The 17,470-nt window shown below is 34.4% G+C and overlaps 2 protein-coding genes across 4 annotated transcripts; both read left to right on the forward strand.

The window, feature by feature from the left end:
* LOC105158185 (potassium transporter 10) lies at positions 837-8,058 on the forward strand. 2 transcript variants are annotated; one of them, XM_020692810.1, is made up of 11 exons: positions 837-1,334; positions 1,629-1,897; positions 3,243-3,468; positions 3,552-3,794; positions 3,908-3,961; positions 4,065-4,115; positions 4,771-5,031; positions 5,151-5,203; positions 6,153-6,273; positions 6,362-6,616; positions 6,804-8,058. In XM_020692810.1, the coding sequence occupies exons 2-11, from the start codon at positions 1,883-1,885 to the stop codon at positions 7,874-7,876; spliced, it is 2,352 nt and encodes a 783-aa protein (XP_020548469.1). In that variant the 5' UTR covers positions 837-1,334; positions 1,629-1,882; the 3' UTR covers positions 7,877-8,058. The 2 variants fall into 2 exon arrangements, with proteins under 2 accessions (XP_020548469.1, XP_011073141.1); XM_011074839.2 differs by lacking the exon at positions 1,629-1,897.
* On the forward strand, positions 11,764-16,160 carry LOC105158186 (dihydropyrimidine dehydrogenase (NADP(+)), chloroplastic). Of its 2 annotated transcripts, none has more exons than XM_011074843.2 (8): positions 11,764-12,176; positions 13,585-13,848; positions 13,949-14,119; positions 14,302-14,414; positions 14,691-14,877; positions 15,315-15,424; positions 15,521-15,680; positions 15,836-16,160. In XM_011074843.2, the coding sequence occupies exons 1-7, from the start codon at positions 11,901-11,903 to the stop codon at positions 15,675-15,677; spliced, it is 1,278 nt and encodes a 425-aa protein (XP_011073145.1). In that variant the 5' UTR covers positions 11,764-11,900; the 3' UTR covers positions 15,678-15,680; positions 15,836-16,160. The 2 variants fall into 2 exon arrangements, with proteins under 2 accessions (XP_011073145.1, XP_011073146.1); XM_011074844.2 differs by having other exon boundaries at positions 11,901-12,176; positions 15,791-16,160.

Below are 17,470 nucleotides of genomic sequence, written 5' to 3' on the forward strand. Positions count from 1 at the left end.
AATATATTATAAATAAGTGTAATATATATAAAACAACATATTACATTAAAAAAAGAAAAGAAATAAATAAAATAACCAACTTAAAGGTATTATCGACACAACCAATAAACCAGTACAATAATATCGCAAACAGTCATTTGTGAGTATAAACAGGTATATAAACTAGCCTCGACCTTCCATTGTTATAGTTTCTTCAGTTGAAATTATTTTTTTATAAATATATTAATTATTCATTATATCCATTATCGAAATCCAATCACCATTCAACCACATACTAAAAACAAATATTCTACATTTTCTTTTTTACAAAAAATAATATTTAAAATTATAACATTACTCGAGAAAAATTGAGATATACCCTTTCAAAGATCTTATTTATTTATTTTTTTAAATAATAAATAATTTCTTATGATTATCACACAAATTTAAATCATTTCTTCGATTAAAAATCAATAATTAAAATATTCGATACGATGCTACTTTGTATCTCATTTAACATTCTTATGTATGTTTCTCTACTTATATAGTGATGGTAAATTATTTTTTTTATAAATACAAAATTATTATATGAAAATATTAAATAATGAGTAATATTAAAAATTTATGTAATTCTTTTATAAATATCAGTATTTTTTATCCGAACTATAAACAAAAGAGAATTATGTGTAAAAGATGAATTTTTTGAAGAATATAAGTGTAATAAAGAGTGTCATTTGATATTTTAAGAGGGTTCTAATAATTAGTCCTTTTTAATTTGGAATGCAGGGCAAATTAGGTAGTTCGCGGAATTCGCTGTGGCAACAGTAATTGCTGCTCTGGCGACACTGACACACTTAGAGATTTGACAAAATTCTCCGGCCGTCCAAACAAATTCAAAAACCCCCAAAATTCTGCGTATGAAAATCACTTTCACACTGGTGAAGGTTAGGGAGATGGCAGTGGCATGCATGCACATATAGATACAACACCTGTCAGAACCGTACGCACACATCTATATATGTACATACATCTACCCTCTTTCTCTCTCTAGCGTTCTGTTCCCCCTTCGTTTGGTCCGTCTTGAATTCCCTACAAGACTCTAATGTTGGACGATACCGTGTATGCATCTGTTGCGGGAGTGGGTAGAAGCTTCTTCCCTTCTAGGCTGTAGCTTTAGTTCCGTGTATACATTTGTTGCGGGATCAAGAAGAGTTGGGTGGTTGTCCAAAGGACCAAAGCTATCTCCGCCTTTCTTGGCTTGTGCTTAATCTTACCAAGATTTCTTATTTTCTTGTATAGTATGATCTATGGATGCTTTATCCATCAGTTCTCTGCCCATTTCCTATGATTTTCGAGTAAGTTCACTGAACCCTTTTCTCGTCTGGCTTCTTTCCTTTGCCTTTCTGGTATTAGCTTGTCTTGTTCAAAATTTGCTTTGTGCTTGGTTCTTGTTTTCTCTTGTTGGGTGTTTTCTTTACTGATTTCGAGACGCCAATTTCTGTGTTCATTTGTGAGAAATTACTGTGATATGAAGAAGAACAAGGGAGTAAGTTCAATCGCTTTTATCTTTTTGTCAGTTTGTTGATAACTAGAATTTATGGGTTCTTATCTTTTTGTTGAAGTGCATTTATTTCTCTGATATGGCTCAGGAATACTGCTGATATGGAGGATTATTTTCTAGCTTATTCAATAAAGGATGACACAAAGCAATAATCATTAATACATAATTATCAGCATTCTTGAGAAATCTGGTCAGGGATCCTGGTAAATTGATTTGGTTCAAGCCTCCTTTGTTCTGTAAGCTAGATTTAGGGGTTGTTTAGTGTTGAATTTTCAGCAACAGATAGCAGGATAACCCGAAAACTTTCCGGTGGAGTTTATCCCGAGTCGATCTGTTCGCCATATGAACCGATTTCTGGTTGGGGTTCGCACCTTTTTTGTCTTTTGTTTTCTGTTTTGTAAATTACTAGCAAAGTCTAATAGCTGAAAATTTGTATTTCTGCTGTGGGACTTAGCTTAAGTTGCGGAGGCTAAGGTCTGTTCTGATTTTGAGTTTATCTGCCAAGGTGTTAGTATAACACTCCTATTGGTTATTTATTTATGATGCATTACATGGTTTGTATATTCATCGGTTGTGGTGATACTAAAATGCCTTGTTTGTTTATTCTTACCATCTTTCAGGCAGGTGAGGTTGGATTTGGGATATCATATTCCTTTTATCAGATTTGATATATTAAGAAATTAAGTTTTATATGATTAAGGTACAATATGCGAGGGATATGATTTGAAAATACATTATGATATTGGGTTCAGAGTGATTTTCTCCACTGATCAGATTTGTAGTAATCTTTCACTTACCTATATATATAATACACACACACACACATATATATAGGTGATTATTGTAGTTCAAACTCAAGAGAGAATAATCACGGCAGTTGTTTGCAGATGTAGGATGAATGGCCACCACGTAATTCTTATCTGTTCTTATAAAGTGAGTAGACCACCTTGCTAAATGGAAATTGTCTTTATAAATTTTGTTATATGACTATCAATGAGCAAATCCGATGGCCGAGGTTTCTCATATTCTCTCTTACTAATTAGGAATATCATCAGCTCCAGGTATAATCCATACTTTATGGGATTTCTCTGTGTGCAGAGGTCCATCTATTGTCTTGGGGGACACGACATGAAGTCCTCCCTTCTTCTTCGCAATTAATTTTACCATTTATCTTGGTTAGAAGAAGTGAGCTATGAATGGGGCTTGTTTGTGGTGGCCTAATAATTCTGAAGAAACTAGACTTCTGGATCAAAAGTTTGAGTATAAAAGAATTTGCTCAATCTTCCAGTACTAAGTAATCGTTCAAGACTCAATGCAACATGGTCTTGGCCCTTGGGGAGCAATTTGTGCATTGTGGTCTTATCATAAGATAAGGAAAAAGAAGAAACTCCATGTCTTGTCTTTTTGAGGAAAAATGCTATTCATGCAGGCAGCAAGTATACACTTAAGTATTAAAATTCTTGAGTAATTGCTCTGTCTCTTCATCAGAGAATACTGGTTCTTCACACCAATTACTGAGTGTGCTCTGTCTTTATCTAATCCTTTGAATTGTAAAAATTTGAGAGTCTAGATCTGAATGTATTATGGTTAAGCTGTTTCAGATTTTCGCTTGAAAGCTGTTATAGCATTGCATATTTAGATTGCTACTACACTTGTAGAACACTTACTGACATCAAATTTCTCTTGACCATGGAATGTGCAGAAAGAGACATGGAGGCATACCCTCCTTTTGTCATTTCAAAGCCTTGGAGTGATATATGGTCGCTTGAGCACAGCTCCCTTGTATGTACTTGAATCAATTGATCCAGAGGACATTAGATCTCCCAATGAGATACATGAACTCTTCTCATTTGTTTTCTGGACTTTAACCATCATTCCCTTGCTGAAGTATGCTTGTATTGTACTGAGAGCGGATGATGATGGAGAGGGTAATCATCTTGGTCACTTTTGGGTTAAAGAATATACTAAATTAAAGTTAATCTTGAAAATTGAATCTCATGTGTCCTTGCAGGTGGTCCATTTTCATTATATTCGTTACTATGTAGGCATGCCAGGGTGGGGCTGCTTCCAAGCAATAGAGGTTCAGACAAGATTTTGCATCATGAGAAAGACAGCCCTTCCAAAGGCAAACTGGAAAATAAAGCTAGAAGGGCTATTGAAAAACATAAAAGCTGTCACTATTTACTGTTGTTCCTGGCTTTGCTTGGCGCTTGCATGATATTAAGTGATGCAATTCTTACTCCGGCTATTTCTGGTTTGTTAATACACTTTCTTATCTTCTTGATTGAATAGATTGAGCAATTTAGTCATTGAAATCATTCTAATTTACAAGAGTAGATAGCTAACCTTAATTCTTGTCAAATCCAGTGTTGTCGGCAACATCAGGTCTTGGACGATCATTGGCAACCATCTCAGTTAAATGTAAGAGTTTGTTTCCAGCATATCGAAGGAAAAGTCAGAACTGTTATTTTTCTGAATCATCTTACTGTACAGAAACTAAACGTTGGTTGGCTATGTTTACCAGTTTTCTCTTCAGAAAAAACGAAAGACCATGTGGCAAATGGCTTGAAGAAATGTAAGTTGTAAAATGGATTATACATTACTTTTTAATTAAAAGGTTTCTGGTTCCGCACTTGTTTGTTTCTTAGTACCTTTGTGAATCTATCATGTAATGCCCTTGTGCTTGTTAAACAAGCCTTGCACTAATTTACTTAACTTGATAGGTGTTTTTTTCCAGAGTCTAGTTTAAAAGTTCCGAGATAGTAGACTAAGAGGAGAATACATTTTAATATTGATATTGAAAAAATAATTATACAGTCTTATATTGTTGTCAAAATAAACTGATACATGGAAAGCCACACATGCGGGTGCAAGGTTCAATTCTTAGATCGCGGTGTATCTAATTTGGGCATCACAATTTGCATGTATTCATGTTTCAGTAAGTTTTCCATCTGCATAAATGAATTTGTGCCCTCACTGTTCAGCTTGTTCCATCAATTTTGTAGGCAACAGTTGTAGCAGATCAGTTATTTTTATCTTCAGTAAATTACTGCTATGAGTTATCTCTCAAAGAACTTCCAAGTTTCTACTTTATTGCAGGACGATATATATATATATATATATTCTTAGCATAATTCATCAGTTGTGGGATTCTGATATAAAACTAATTATCATAAAGCCTGCGCCATATAATCTATACACCTCTCAAAATATCAAGTTAATATTTGCAGATGTGCCAACTCCTGCAGCATGTGCGGTATTAGTTTGCCTTTTCACTTTGCAGCATCACGGGACCAAGAGAATCGGGTTCATATTTGCTCCGATTGTCATCATATGGCTTTTCTTCATCAGCGGCTTTGGTCTATACAACATTATTCATTGTGATCCTCAAATCCTCCGTGCAGTCTCCCCTGTATACTTGCTGAGGTTCATGAAGAAAATTAATCTTCGTCACTGGAAACTACTTAGCAGCGTAGTCTTATGCATTGCAGGTTGGTTCAGTCCACTGAAATGAGTGCACTGGTACCTGTTTAAATGTTTTTGCAGTCTTTACCTATCTTTCTCAAAAAGCACTCACAGAATGATGATTTCCTAACTTGTGTGTAACCAGGGTCGGAGGCAATGTTTGCTGATCTCGGTCATTTTTCCAAGAAATCTATTAAGGTAGGAGAGGGTAGGTACCCATATTTAGTCTCTTACAGAATTAGAGTCAGGTATTGCTAGTATCGTTGGCATACTCCATAAATAAATTCTCAAGATATAATATTATGAGTATCTATTAGACTTTTTTCTTTATGGAATTAAGTCTTCTTTAATGATCCAATGTATGTACTGAAATTTCAATATTAAAAGAAAAACTAGATTTGGATAAATTTAATTAGTATGACAGGAGCGGAGAAATCAAATAGAGAGGACAAGAGATAACACTTCAGATAAGGGGAGAGGTGAGAAGAGAGCCAGGGTAGGGCATATCAGATAAAGAGAGAGATGAAGGAGAGAGAATGGAAACAAAATGGATAGAAGAGCTTGATATGTCTTTTCTGCTGGGTTGATTTTTCAACATATTAACAAAAAGGTCGTGGTAGTTTCTTTAAAACCGTCATACTTCAGAAATGATATATAGATATAAATTATTTAGGGGTAAAATGGGGCTGGTTGGGAAATTAAGAAGTGAAATGTTTATGAAGTGATAATATCAATATATAATTCAAACAGAAAGGAAAATCCTAATATTAAAGCAATCAAGGCATCTGGCAAAGGAAAGATATTTAGGTATATCTACGTCCATTACACTTCTGATCACTAATATCAGCAGAAACTGATACTGTTTAAAACTAATTGATACGTCCATTACACTTCTGATCACCAATACTGCAAACAGGAAAACTAAGTTCTTATTTTGACTACTGACTGCTGAAGTATGTGTAGATGAATTTCAGTAAGTGGAAATTACTGAAGATAAAACTCAATAATATATCAAAGTAAGAAACCAAAAAATGCTGGAAAAGACCTACACTTGAGTTGCTATATTTATGCAGACAAGAAATCTCCTTCTTAGTTTGAGATGGTGAAAGATAATATAGCTGATGTATGAACTGTTTCTTTGATGCAGATTACATTTATCTGCTTCATATATCCTGTTCTTCTGTTAACTTATGCTGGACAAGCTGCATTCATGTCAAAATATTTCAGTGCCGCAGATGCTTTCCATCTTAGCGAATCTATACCTAATAGTAAGATCTGTTTTCCTTCACATTTCCTTATATAATGGTAACTGACCTGTGGAGCAAGAGTCCTTACCATAATTTAATTGATTTTCAGAGAATCTTCAGCATGTATTTGCTGTGTTATCACTGTTTGCGTCAGCCGTAGGAAGTCAAGCTACCATTACGGCTGGCTTCTCCATCATAAACCAGTGTCAGGCCCTTGACTGTTTCCCAAGAGTAAAAGTTGTCCATACATCTGAGCAAATACTCGGGCAAGTCTATGTTCCCGATGTGAACTGGCTGTTTATGACTTTGAGCTTAGCAATCACCATTGGTTTGCATGATGTATCACAACTTGCCAAAGCAACAGGTATCATTTTACTACAAATAATCTCCTGATTTGTTGTCGTAATTCTTGAATAAATCACGCTCTCAAAATACAATTACATTCTCAAAGATATCAAATGCGACTTATCTCGCCAGCAGCTATTACTGAGTCATTTGTTAAGAAAACGTCACTTTGGTCTGTCTGATAATTTTAACCTTCTATATGGCAGGTCTAGCTGTAACTTCTGCTATGCTAGTAACAACTTGTTTAATGTCACTTGTAATTGCACTGTACTGGGAGAAGAGCTGGTTTGCATCAGTATGTTTCTTGCTGTTCTTTGGATCGATCGAGGCCATATATCTGTCAACAAGTTTGGTGAGCTTCTTCCGAGGCGCCTGGTGCTTAATCATATTATTTTTGCTCTTCATGACAACCATGGGTGCCTGGCACTACGGCACCCTGAAAAAATATGAATTTGATGTAGAGAACAAGGTTTCAGTAGAGTGGCTGACGGATTACAGCCCAGGTCTCGGGGTCTCCCGGGTGCCAGGCATTGGCTTTGTCTACTCTGATGTTGACACGGGAATTCCTGCATTCTTTTCCCATTTCATCACAAACCTCCCGGCTTTTCATCAAGTGCTGATTTTCGTGTCTTTCAAGTCCTCACCAGTGCCATACATTCCTGAAAATCGTCGATACCTTATTGGCCGGGTCGGCCCCAAAGAGTACAAAATATACCGATGCATAGTTCGTTATGGATACTGTGACAATGTCAGGGACACGGATGACTTTGAGGATCAGATAATAAGCTTGATCGGAGAATTTATCACCAGGGAGGAATACGATTGTGAAGCATTGAGTTCACCAGAAGGAAAGATGATCATCTTGGGAAGCCCAATGGAGGATGGAAACGCTTTGGTCACTGTGGCTGAGACGAGCTCAAGTACATGTACTCCAACCATTAGAGAAAGTGAATCTCAGAGGCATTTGTTAGACATTCCATCAGACAGCGCTAATCCTCCCATCACTAGGAAAAGAGTTCGGTTTACGCTGCCTCCAAAGAGCCCCCAGATGCGGGCATCTGTAAGGGAGGAGCTTCTAGAAATCATCGAGGCAAGGGAAAGTGGAACGGCTTATTTCTTGGGGCAGTCCCATCTGTTAGCAAGGAAGGGATCAAATTTCTTCAAGAAATTCCTGATAATGGCATATGTTTTTCTTGACAAAAACAGCCGGGAGCCTCCGGTGGCGCTGAACATTCCTAATGCTGCTCTGTTAGAAGTTGGGACACTTTATACACTATGAGCTGGTTGTGTACATAGGATGAGATTGTTTCTGCAATCGCCCCATAGTGTTTGGTCAGTTTTTATGGCTTTGTGATAAAATGTAACCAAGTTGAGGTGTCCTATTCAGGGCCCTGAAAAAGTTAATATGACTACATTTAAAGAAACACTTATAAAATCCAAAATTATGATGTCCGGAGTTTACAAGATCTTTGTAAAAAAGTACGGAGTTTCACCTTATTTTTAGAAATTAGACGAACCCCTTCAATGTTGGTAATATTAGTTATAAAATAATAATTGATAACATATTATAAAATTTATGTACTTTAAGAGCTTATTTAGACTTTAAAAATATGTTATAAGATGGATGAGTTTATGAAATGTTTTAAATAAATTTAGCCAAACATGCTACGTTTGTTTATTTCAAGGGATGGGATAAAATTGATATGTGTTCAATTTTTGAATAAATTACAGCCATCTCCCCTGAGGTTTGACATATACAAATATGTTCTCAGTTGGTTCAAAAATTACAAATATTTCCTAATTTTAATATCCGTTTAACAACGAGCTCATTGTATTAATTTTCGTAAGGTTTTTATCCAATTTTTTGTGGTGAACTAAATAATACCCTTTTAGATTAAATTTTAAAATTTTAAATAAGTTTTATAATTTTTCAAAATATTTCTACGGACTAATATTTGCCATGGATTATTTATTTTATCCACCCTCAAATTTTTTTTATATTTTAAGAAAATTCAGCAAGGTAAGATAATAATGTCCACTTTATCATCTAGGGGTTATATAATTATTCCTCATTTGAATGGGATATTAATAATTTTTCAAAGAATAAGAAAGTAATTATAATTATCTCAAATCTCAGGAAAGTTAGCTATAATTTATAAAATGAAGGACATCTCCCATTCTAATCATTCTTATCTAACACACAAGATGATTGTACCATCAAGCTTTCACCTTACGGTAGTTTAGAATCTTAATGGTTACATGAAACAATATAGGCTAACATAGTGACAAAAGTGGTGACATATTCAGTCACTTCTCATATAGGAAGTTGTCTCAAATTACACGTGTTATTAATACATGCCAAGATAAAGTTTATATTCAATTTGGGCATGTCATGCTCTTAACATTATATATACTTGATGCGACCTGTGACTCGATCAATATCTTGTTGGCTTTATAGAAAACTTATGGGATTGTCCTCAAAAGGCACCTGTTTAGGGAGTGGAAGAAAGCATTGGGAGTTACAAGTCACTCAAGTTTTTTGTTTGCAACCAATGCAGGACACTTGCCTACATCATCAACCTCCTAGAAGAGGGGTTTGGGAGGGCCACAAAGTCTCATTCTCACGGACGTCGTCAAAAGATCATGCGACTGCCACACGATCTATGCATCATTGCATGAGGTATTGTCTACTCTAGTTTCGTAAAAATCTTACGGGTTTGTTCTGAAAACATACCTTACTAGAAAAATGAGACATTAGGACATATAAGCCACTCAAACTTTTCATCTACAAATAATATGGGATGCTTACCTACATTAATTCAAGTCTAATTGCCATGCAAGCGAACGACTTGCTCATCACCGGACAATCACCTCAAAATTTATAAACTCACCTCCTGTGAAGTTTGGACATATTTCATATTGAATTAAATATGATTTTTATTTTAGCTTCTTAGTTAAGCAGAACGTAGATTACATATTGACAATCATCACTTTTCAGGTGACTAAATTCGTACCACTCATTTGTACCATGCAATATTTTAATCATTCAGCCCGTTACTGCTTGAACACACATATTTTGCATCAATGGAAGAACATGAAAAGATCAATGTAATGAAAAAGAAACTATTAATTAGATAGGTTTTTATGATCGAAAATTAGTACATTATGATCGATTCGCTTTATTAGATAATAGTGTTATACCCTATTTATGTGAGTATAGTCTAGTCCTATAAAAAAGGAATTCTAATCCCAAAATAATTAAATATGAGAGATTACAAATTTTCTTTCAAGTATAATTATTTAACTTAGAGGAGTAATATTTATCCTAATATACATAAAATATGAAAACTCTATTTAAATATGAACATTAATTAGGTCATGATTGGTCTGGAATCTGTCACACTATCCAATAATTTATTTTTCCAATTATAGAAAAATATAGGTAATAAAACCTGATATTTAGCTAAAGTAAATTTATAAAACGGATCTTGCAATTTTCAATCCACCATTTAATCATAAACATATTATTATAATAATTAGGTACAGATCCACATAGAACAGAACAACACGTAACTACAATTGGGGCAATTATTTTTCAAATCATGAGCGATATAAATGACAAGTCAACTCCCTCGTTAACGGGTCGGGTCGAACCACTGAATTTATTTAAAATCTCTTATTATAATTTCTTATATTTTATTTCAACTTTTAAGAGTTAAAAGATGTTAAAATTTGATTTTAAAAATAAAATTTTAGAATATTTAAATAAATAAATTGTAAGAGCTTATAAAATGGTAGAGTGTTTAGATAATAAACTCTTTATATTTTTAATAATAATAATAATAAAAAAGTATCTAATTGTTAAAATTTAGAGTTATATTAATAAATATATTTACCATAAAAGATACAAATAAAATTAACAAAATTATGATAGTATTTCTCTTTATCCAATATTGAGATTAAAAAGATTAAAAAAAATTATTAAAAATTCTTTTTCTTCAAAAACTTATAAAATTCTAAATATCTTTTTTTTTTTGAAAATTTTATAAGCACTTTTATTAAGAATTTATCCACTAGTGATGAGCCTTAAAACTATGAACCCTTACTCAATTATATATTATAAAGAATTGTGGGTTATGAAAACTCCAATATATTACAAACCAATATAACAACAAATATGAACAAGATAATTGACAAATCTTATAAATACAATAACTAAATAATATCGGTAATAAATTCAAGGACAGAAAATAGAGATAATGGCTTAAGGAGTCAGATCCAGGGAGAAGTCCACAGCCATTTAGACTAGTAACCCCACATGATTGCTATACTCAAAATAGCCACCAAGGCGATCACATAGACCCAAAACAACCACTAAGAAACTTCGTCCAGGAAAGACTACATAGATCGACTCAAATTTTTTCACTCAGAAAACTCAGTTCACAAAGAACCTTTAAATCAAAAGAAGAGAGAAAAAGATAGAGGAGATTTTTTTGTTCTGTTTTTTAACCAAAAAAACGCCAAGGGAATTTATAAGGAACGACCATTGATTATAGTGAGAGAAAGAGAACGACAAAGGGAAAAAACTAGGAGAAATGGGTCGGTGGGGAAGATATCAGAGAGGAGAAGGGAGATGGAGACAAGGAAGCGAGAGTGAGGAAGACTTAGATTAGGGTTACAATCTGCAGAAGCGGAAGAGAAAATATAGCAGTATTTGGGTCGGGTCTAGTAGGGCTGAGCCAATAAATGGGCCATAAATGTGGATGGACAAAGCCTTCCACAGGGTTTGGATGCTATGGGCTTGAGCCTACCAAAATGGTCCTGTTTCATATTTTTTTTCAACAACTTTCAAAAAAATAATTTTAGATTATTTTATAAAACATAAATTTTTAAATATCTTATAACATATCTCGATCGTCTTAAATTTTTGTCAAAGTCTACTATTATTTTTAATTTTTAATTTTTAAAACAATAATTACAGTAAAAAATATATTATTTATACGTACTTTTATTAAAAATATATTAATCTCATTAACTAATTCACATATATTTTTATTTTATACAAAAAAATTGATACAAAATTAAAAATACATGTTTGGCGAAATAAAAACATGAACGAACTAAACAGCTAAGTCCAACCAAACGCCGTGTAGATTGAAAACTTTATATACGCAATTTTCATATCAGTCCAACACTTTCGCTTATAAAACTTCAGATTCCAAGATATTCATTTTCATCCCCATCTGCCACCTCCGAATTTCCCCAAAACCAACCATCAGAACAACAGACACCGGCATTTGATTATGGCGTCGCTTGGATTTACTCGCCAGATCAACAGCTCCGTCGCCGAGTTTCCGGCGACTCGGCCGCGGCGGAGGCAGAGCAGCGGATTCAGCCGTGATCGGGTCGGGTTCAGAGTGTTTGCTCAGGCGGCTGCTGCGGAGCCTGATCTTAGCGTGACGGTGAATGGATTGACGATGCCGAACCCATTTGTTATCGGGTCGGGCCCTCCGGGAACCAACTACACTGTCATGAAGCGGGCCTTTGATGAAGGGTGGGGCGCCGTCATCGCCAAAACGGTAACGTTCTATTTCATAGCTCTTGATTCTCCTTGTCGTTTTGGTGTAACCGGAAATATTTGAAAATGGATGGATCATTAAACAGGGCTTAATTATTAAGTATTATATAACAAACATAATAAAGTAAAAAGAAAATTACTAAAGTAGTTACTCTTATATGTTTGTATGAAATTGAGGTATTCTTTTTAAATAATTACTTAAATTTATAATTATCTTATAAATTAAATAAATGAAAAATTAAATCAAATAAAAATCTATAACTAGAAAAAAATAGTTAAATTATGTAATAAACTTAAATAATAATTTGATTAATAAGCTCACAATAATAAACTAAAAAATACTTAAAATAACCTTTGAAACAAATAAATAAGAGTATTAATATACTAAAAATTTAGAATAGAATAATAAAAATTAAAATTTTAGAGTTACAAAAGTTAAAAAAACCTGCTAATATAGATGAATAAACTAAAACTTACACGCCATGTATAATTAAAACAATAAAAAAGTGGCTCAACATGGTCGGTCCAAGACCAGGCAGTCCTGGGTCCGACCTGACCGGGTGGCTTTTTTATTGGGGCAATCTGGTTCTAGCCAGCCATCCAACCCGTTTACTTTGCATCTTGAACTATAACTCTACGAGTATTTGTGTAAAATTTTACTATGAACAGGAGCTGCATTTGTAATTACAATTGCAATTTCACGAGGGTGTTTTTTCTCCCTATTTTTTCATTTGAAGTAATATAATATTTTTTTTGTATTCAAATTTGCTTCATTTTTAAAAAATAAGTTTCAAATAATAAAAATCTTGATAAAATGATTAATTATATTTTTATTTTTAAATATTTACACACACGAATGTGTCACGTACTCCTATGACCGTAAAAATGTATCAATTGATTCAAACGCGTTTTCATCCTCACAAAAGCCGAAGTAGAAACAAGAACAAGTTGAAAACATAAACATTGGGAACTAAGAAAGAAATTTGAGAACTATACAAGTTTTTCTTGATATAGCATAAAAATATGGTTGTATAGTTATGCATTTGAACTCAATGTTAGATCAAAGAGAGCTATTGGATTCATTTGCAAAGTATGATTTCCCTGATTTAATACTTCATTGAACCACTTGATTTCTTTCAACTAGGCAAATGACACTCCCTTATTTGTCTGGCTCGTGCACTCCATTACATCGTAGAGTCATAGAGTTTGTAGAGACGCTCAACGCTAATTTGATGATCAGTATGTTGAAGCAGATAATGTCATTTCATATTCTCGTTGCCTGCTTGTTTCGGTGCACTCGCATCCGAAATGTAACTGAGAAGATTATCCATGAAATATGAATATCCTTAAGTTTCTTCTTGTACAAATGACGAAAGTACAAATGTTTGATCGGGAAACATTATGTATAGGTGTCACTCGATGCTGCAAAAGTTGTAAATGTTACCCCTCGATATGCTAGATTAAAGGCTGGAGCAAACGGCTCAGCAAAAGGACAGATTATAGGGTGGCAAAATATTGAGCTCATTAGTGATCGGCCTCTGGAGATAATGTTGAAAGAGTTCAAACAGTTGAAAGAAGAGTATCCAGACAGGATTCTCATTGCTTCGATCATGGAAGAGTACAACAAAGCTGGGTGGGAGGAACTCATTGACCGAGTTGAGCAAACTGGAATTGTAAGCAAACAGTGGAAATGGGCTTATTGCTTCCATTTTATTCAAACTTCTGAGGATCTTGAGCACTGATATTCTGGTTCTCGACAATTTTTTCACACAGGATGCAATCGAAATCAATTTCTCATGTCCTCACGGAATGCCTGAGCGTAAAATGGGTGCTGCAGTTGGCCAGGATTGTGCATTACTGGAGGAAGTTTGTGGATGGATTAATGCAAAAGCAACTGTTCCGGTTTGGGCTAAGATGACTCCAAACATAACTGACATTACGCAGGTAATTGTGTTTTTTTATTTTTTGACTTCCCTCTTAAGTGCTAAATATAGCTGTTTTCATATTTGAGGATGAGACGAATGATCTTATGTGTGACAAAAATGTTGATCTCAAAGGATTACAAATATTTCTAATAAAAGGTTTGAACTTGTCAATAAATTCAATTCAAGTTTTGCTTTCGATAGCCAGCTAGAGTTTCTCTGCAAAATGGATGTGAAGGGATTGCTGCAATAAACACAATTATGAGTGTCATGGGAATCAATCTCGACACGTTGCGACCAGAGCCTTGTGTGGAGGGGTACGCTTTATTTCTGCATAGATTGTGATTCTTTTGAGTGGATAAAACTATTTTGGTTTAACTAAGGGTAAACTGCATCGATACCCCTTGGGGTTAGGCCTAATTATATAAATACCCCCAGCCCTCTGCAGAATTACAAGTGCACTCCTTGATGTCTAACTGTAACTTAGAGATCCTGAGAGGCGTGTTTGTCTATGTAGACCTACCCGCAGGGGATGTCGATGTAATTTACCCCTAATATTAGCTTCTAAAATGTCACATAATACGTCAATTTAGATACTCGACTCCTGGAGGCTATTCAGCAAAAGCAGTCCACCCTATTGCACTTGCTAAGGTCATGAGCATTGCGAAGATGATGAAACAGGAATTTGGAGATAAAGAATATTCACTTTCTGCTATTGGAGGTGTTGAGAAAGGAAGCGATGCAGCAGAATTCATACTTCTAGGAGCAAATACAGTTCAGGTTGGACAACAGTGTCGTTTTTTTATTTATTATTATTATTATTATTGATAGTAACTGAATTCAAGAATTGTTTTCTCAAGGTGAAAAGATATTCTGCCTCGACTGTGGTTGCTTACTGCTTTATCAAAGAGAAAACATATCCAATATGTGCCAGATTCAATTCACACTCTTTTAGCATCTTTTGACGTGTTTCTTTTCTTTTTTCATTTTATTTAGACTGAGAGGAGTTTTAACAAAGAAAATTCAAAATCAAAGAAGATATAAATGTTCTTTTTGGACGAAGGAAGACAGTAGAGAAAACTCTGTTCAAATTTGTTAGGAAAACGGAAAATTGAATATCAGGAAATATATGAAAAACATGTTTACTATAGAACATTGCACTGTATGCAGAGCAGCTTTAAGAAAATCAGTGGAAATAACAAGATTTCGTTTTGTAGGTCTGCACTGGTGTCATGATGCACGGATATGGTCTTGTAAAGAAGCTTTGCTCTGAGCTGCAGGAATTCATGAAGAAGCACAATTTTTCATGTATAGAAGATTTCAGGGGGTATCAACTTAAAAACTCTTTAATGGCTTCGACACACATGCAATGCTGATAGCATTTTTCTCTAATGCTTTCTCTCTTCTTTACCCCTGCAAGCAGGTCGTCGCTTGAGTACTTCACAACCCACATGGATTTGGTGAGACGGCAACAGGAAGCGATTCGTGAAAGGAAGGCTGTGAAGAAAGGTCTGCAATCTGATAAAGACTGGACTGGTGATGGCTTTGTGAAGGAAACTGAGAGCATGGTCTCAAACTAATTGGTAAATACGGTTTCTGTCTTCATCTTACTTCCCATGCGATCAAGGTTAAATTACATTCACACCACATAAGATTATGTTTGATTACATAAACACCTCTTATTTTTTGCTAGCTACAAGCTCACCCCCTAAGGGAGTATCGATGAAATTTATTTCAGGGGGTGCACTTGTACGTTTTTCCTCTTGAAGGGATGTCGATGTCGATTACAATCTCAATGGGTGTGCTTATAATTTTGCAAACGGCAAAAGGTATTTGTGTGATTTGACGTGAGCTTATGGGCGTCAATGTGATCTTACTCTACCATCAAACAATCAAATAATTTTTCATGCAAAATGAACTCCTTTGTATATCTGGGCAGAAACAAAAATCAACCATCGACAGTTCAACTTGTTTAGTTCTTCGGATTCTGTGAAATAAATGCTGCAAGAATTGGCTGTAGGCCTCATGCATGTTATGCTATAAAGATCATTGGATTCTTATTTTTTCTGTTTCCATGTAAAACTGTGTTGTATATGGACTCTGTTAGGCAAAATTGCAAAACTAATCCCATAGATAAGGGCCATTTCACACTTCACCCCGTAATTTGAGGAATTTTAAATTTAATCCAATGTTCTGTTAAAAGTTGCAAAAAGAGGTCAAAATATTGAAAAAAAGCCCCAAGACTAACATATGTTAAAACTAGCAGAGGAGAACCCACGTTAAAGTAACATGCACGTGGGTCCAAAAAACTGCTCCCCTGTTAGTTTTAACGTCTATTAGTGGTTCGAGCTTTTTTAATTTGATGTCAATTCAAATGTTAAAAATCTGACGGAAAAATCACATGCATTGCATGTGCAAATTAGTCCAATTGTTTGGACCCAAAAAAATAAAAAACAACAGTTTGCTCAGCCGGCTTCTGCATTGTGGAGGGAATTCTTGGCACCAAAAAATATGTTTCCTTCCATTTAAGGCAGCAAATAGTTGATTTTTGTGGAGAATGGCAGATTTTATGTCAAAAACTTAAGGGAAGTTGGTACTTGGTAGCATACCAAAGAGGAAGAAATTGGGCAGCCAACGTTGAAGAAGGTTTGGATGTCCAAAAATCTCAAAATTTTAGTCCTATTCCATAAAAGAAAAGCCCATAAAGGCGTTATCGATATGTGATTTTTTATGGTGAGAAGTGGTTGTTTATGGTGCTAGGCTGGGAGTTGGGCTTGTGGGTGCCTATGATCGGTACTTAATATTACCAACAGTGTTGGGCACCGAGTAAGAAAATTACAAATACTTTTTTATTATTTGAAAAATTATCGATACTTTTTATATTTGATGAAATTATGAAGGCGTGGAATTATCAGCATTGCTCTTGATTTATTTTCTTTTAATTTTTTAAAAAATAAAAAGTTGTAAAAAAATAAAAACGAGGTGGACGAAAAATTTTAAAAAAATTACAAATAGAATTATCCACTTAGTCTATAAAATATTTTCAGAAAATTGTAAAAAATAAGCAAAATTGTAGTCTACAAGAACAATTTGATCAGTTTACCACAAAAAAATAAATAGACACCTAACGAGAACTAACAAATAAAGCTGGTTATTAAACTTCCCACGTTGTGTCATAATAATAAGTCAAATAATATCGTAGTGATAGATATAAATAGGTAGAATAATTTTTACATTAAAAATTTGAAAGTACATATAGAAACAATTATGTATCTTTAAATAAATCGTAACTTTTGCTCCCCTAACATACTTATATATCCGAATTTTCCCAATATGCGAATGATTTCTATATTATTAATTTTCATAATTTCGA

Source organism: Sesamum indicum, linkage group LG3, assembly GCF_000512975.1.
Source record: "Sesamum indicum cultivar Zhongzhi No. 13 linkage group LG3, S_indicum_v1.0, whole genome shotgun sequence".
NCBI classification, from domain to species: Eukaryota; Viridiplantae; Streptophyta; class Magnoliopsida; order Lamiales; family Pedaliaceae; genus Sesamum; species Sesamum indicum.

Excerpts from the sequence above, each read along its gene's own strand:
- LOC105158185 (XM_011074839.2), top strand. The coding sequence starts at position 1,287 with ATGGATGCTTTATCCATCAGTTCTCTGCCCATTTCCTATGATTTTCGA. Across the intron at positions 6,274-6,361 it reads TAGCGAATCTATACCTAATA|AGAATCTTCAGCATGTATTT; the intron begins GTAAGATCTGTT and ends ATTGATTTTCAG. Across the intron at positions 6,617-6,803 it reads ACAACTTGCCAAAGCAACAG|GTCTAGCTGTAACTTCTGCT; the intron begins GTATCATTTTAC and ends TCTATATGGCAG.
- LOC105158186 (XM_011074843.2), top strand. The coding sequence starts at position 11,901 with ATGGCGTCGCTTGGATTTACTCGCCAGATCAACAGCTCCGTCGCCGAG. Across the intron at positions 12,177-13,584 it reads GCGCCGTCATCGCCAAAACG|GTGTCACTCGATGCTGCAAA; the intron begins GTAACGTTCTAT and ends CATTATGTATAG. Across the intron at positions 14,120-14,301 it reads ACATAACTGACATTACGCAG|CCAGCTAGAGTTTCTCTGCA; the intron begins GTAATTGTGTTT and ends TGCTTTCGATAG.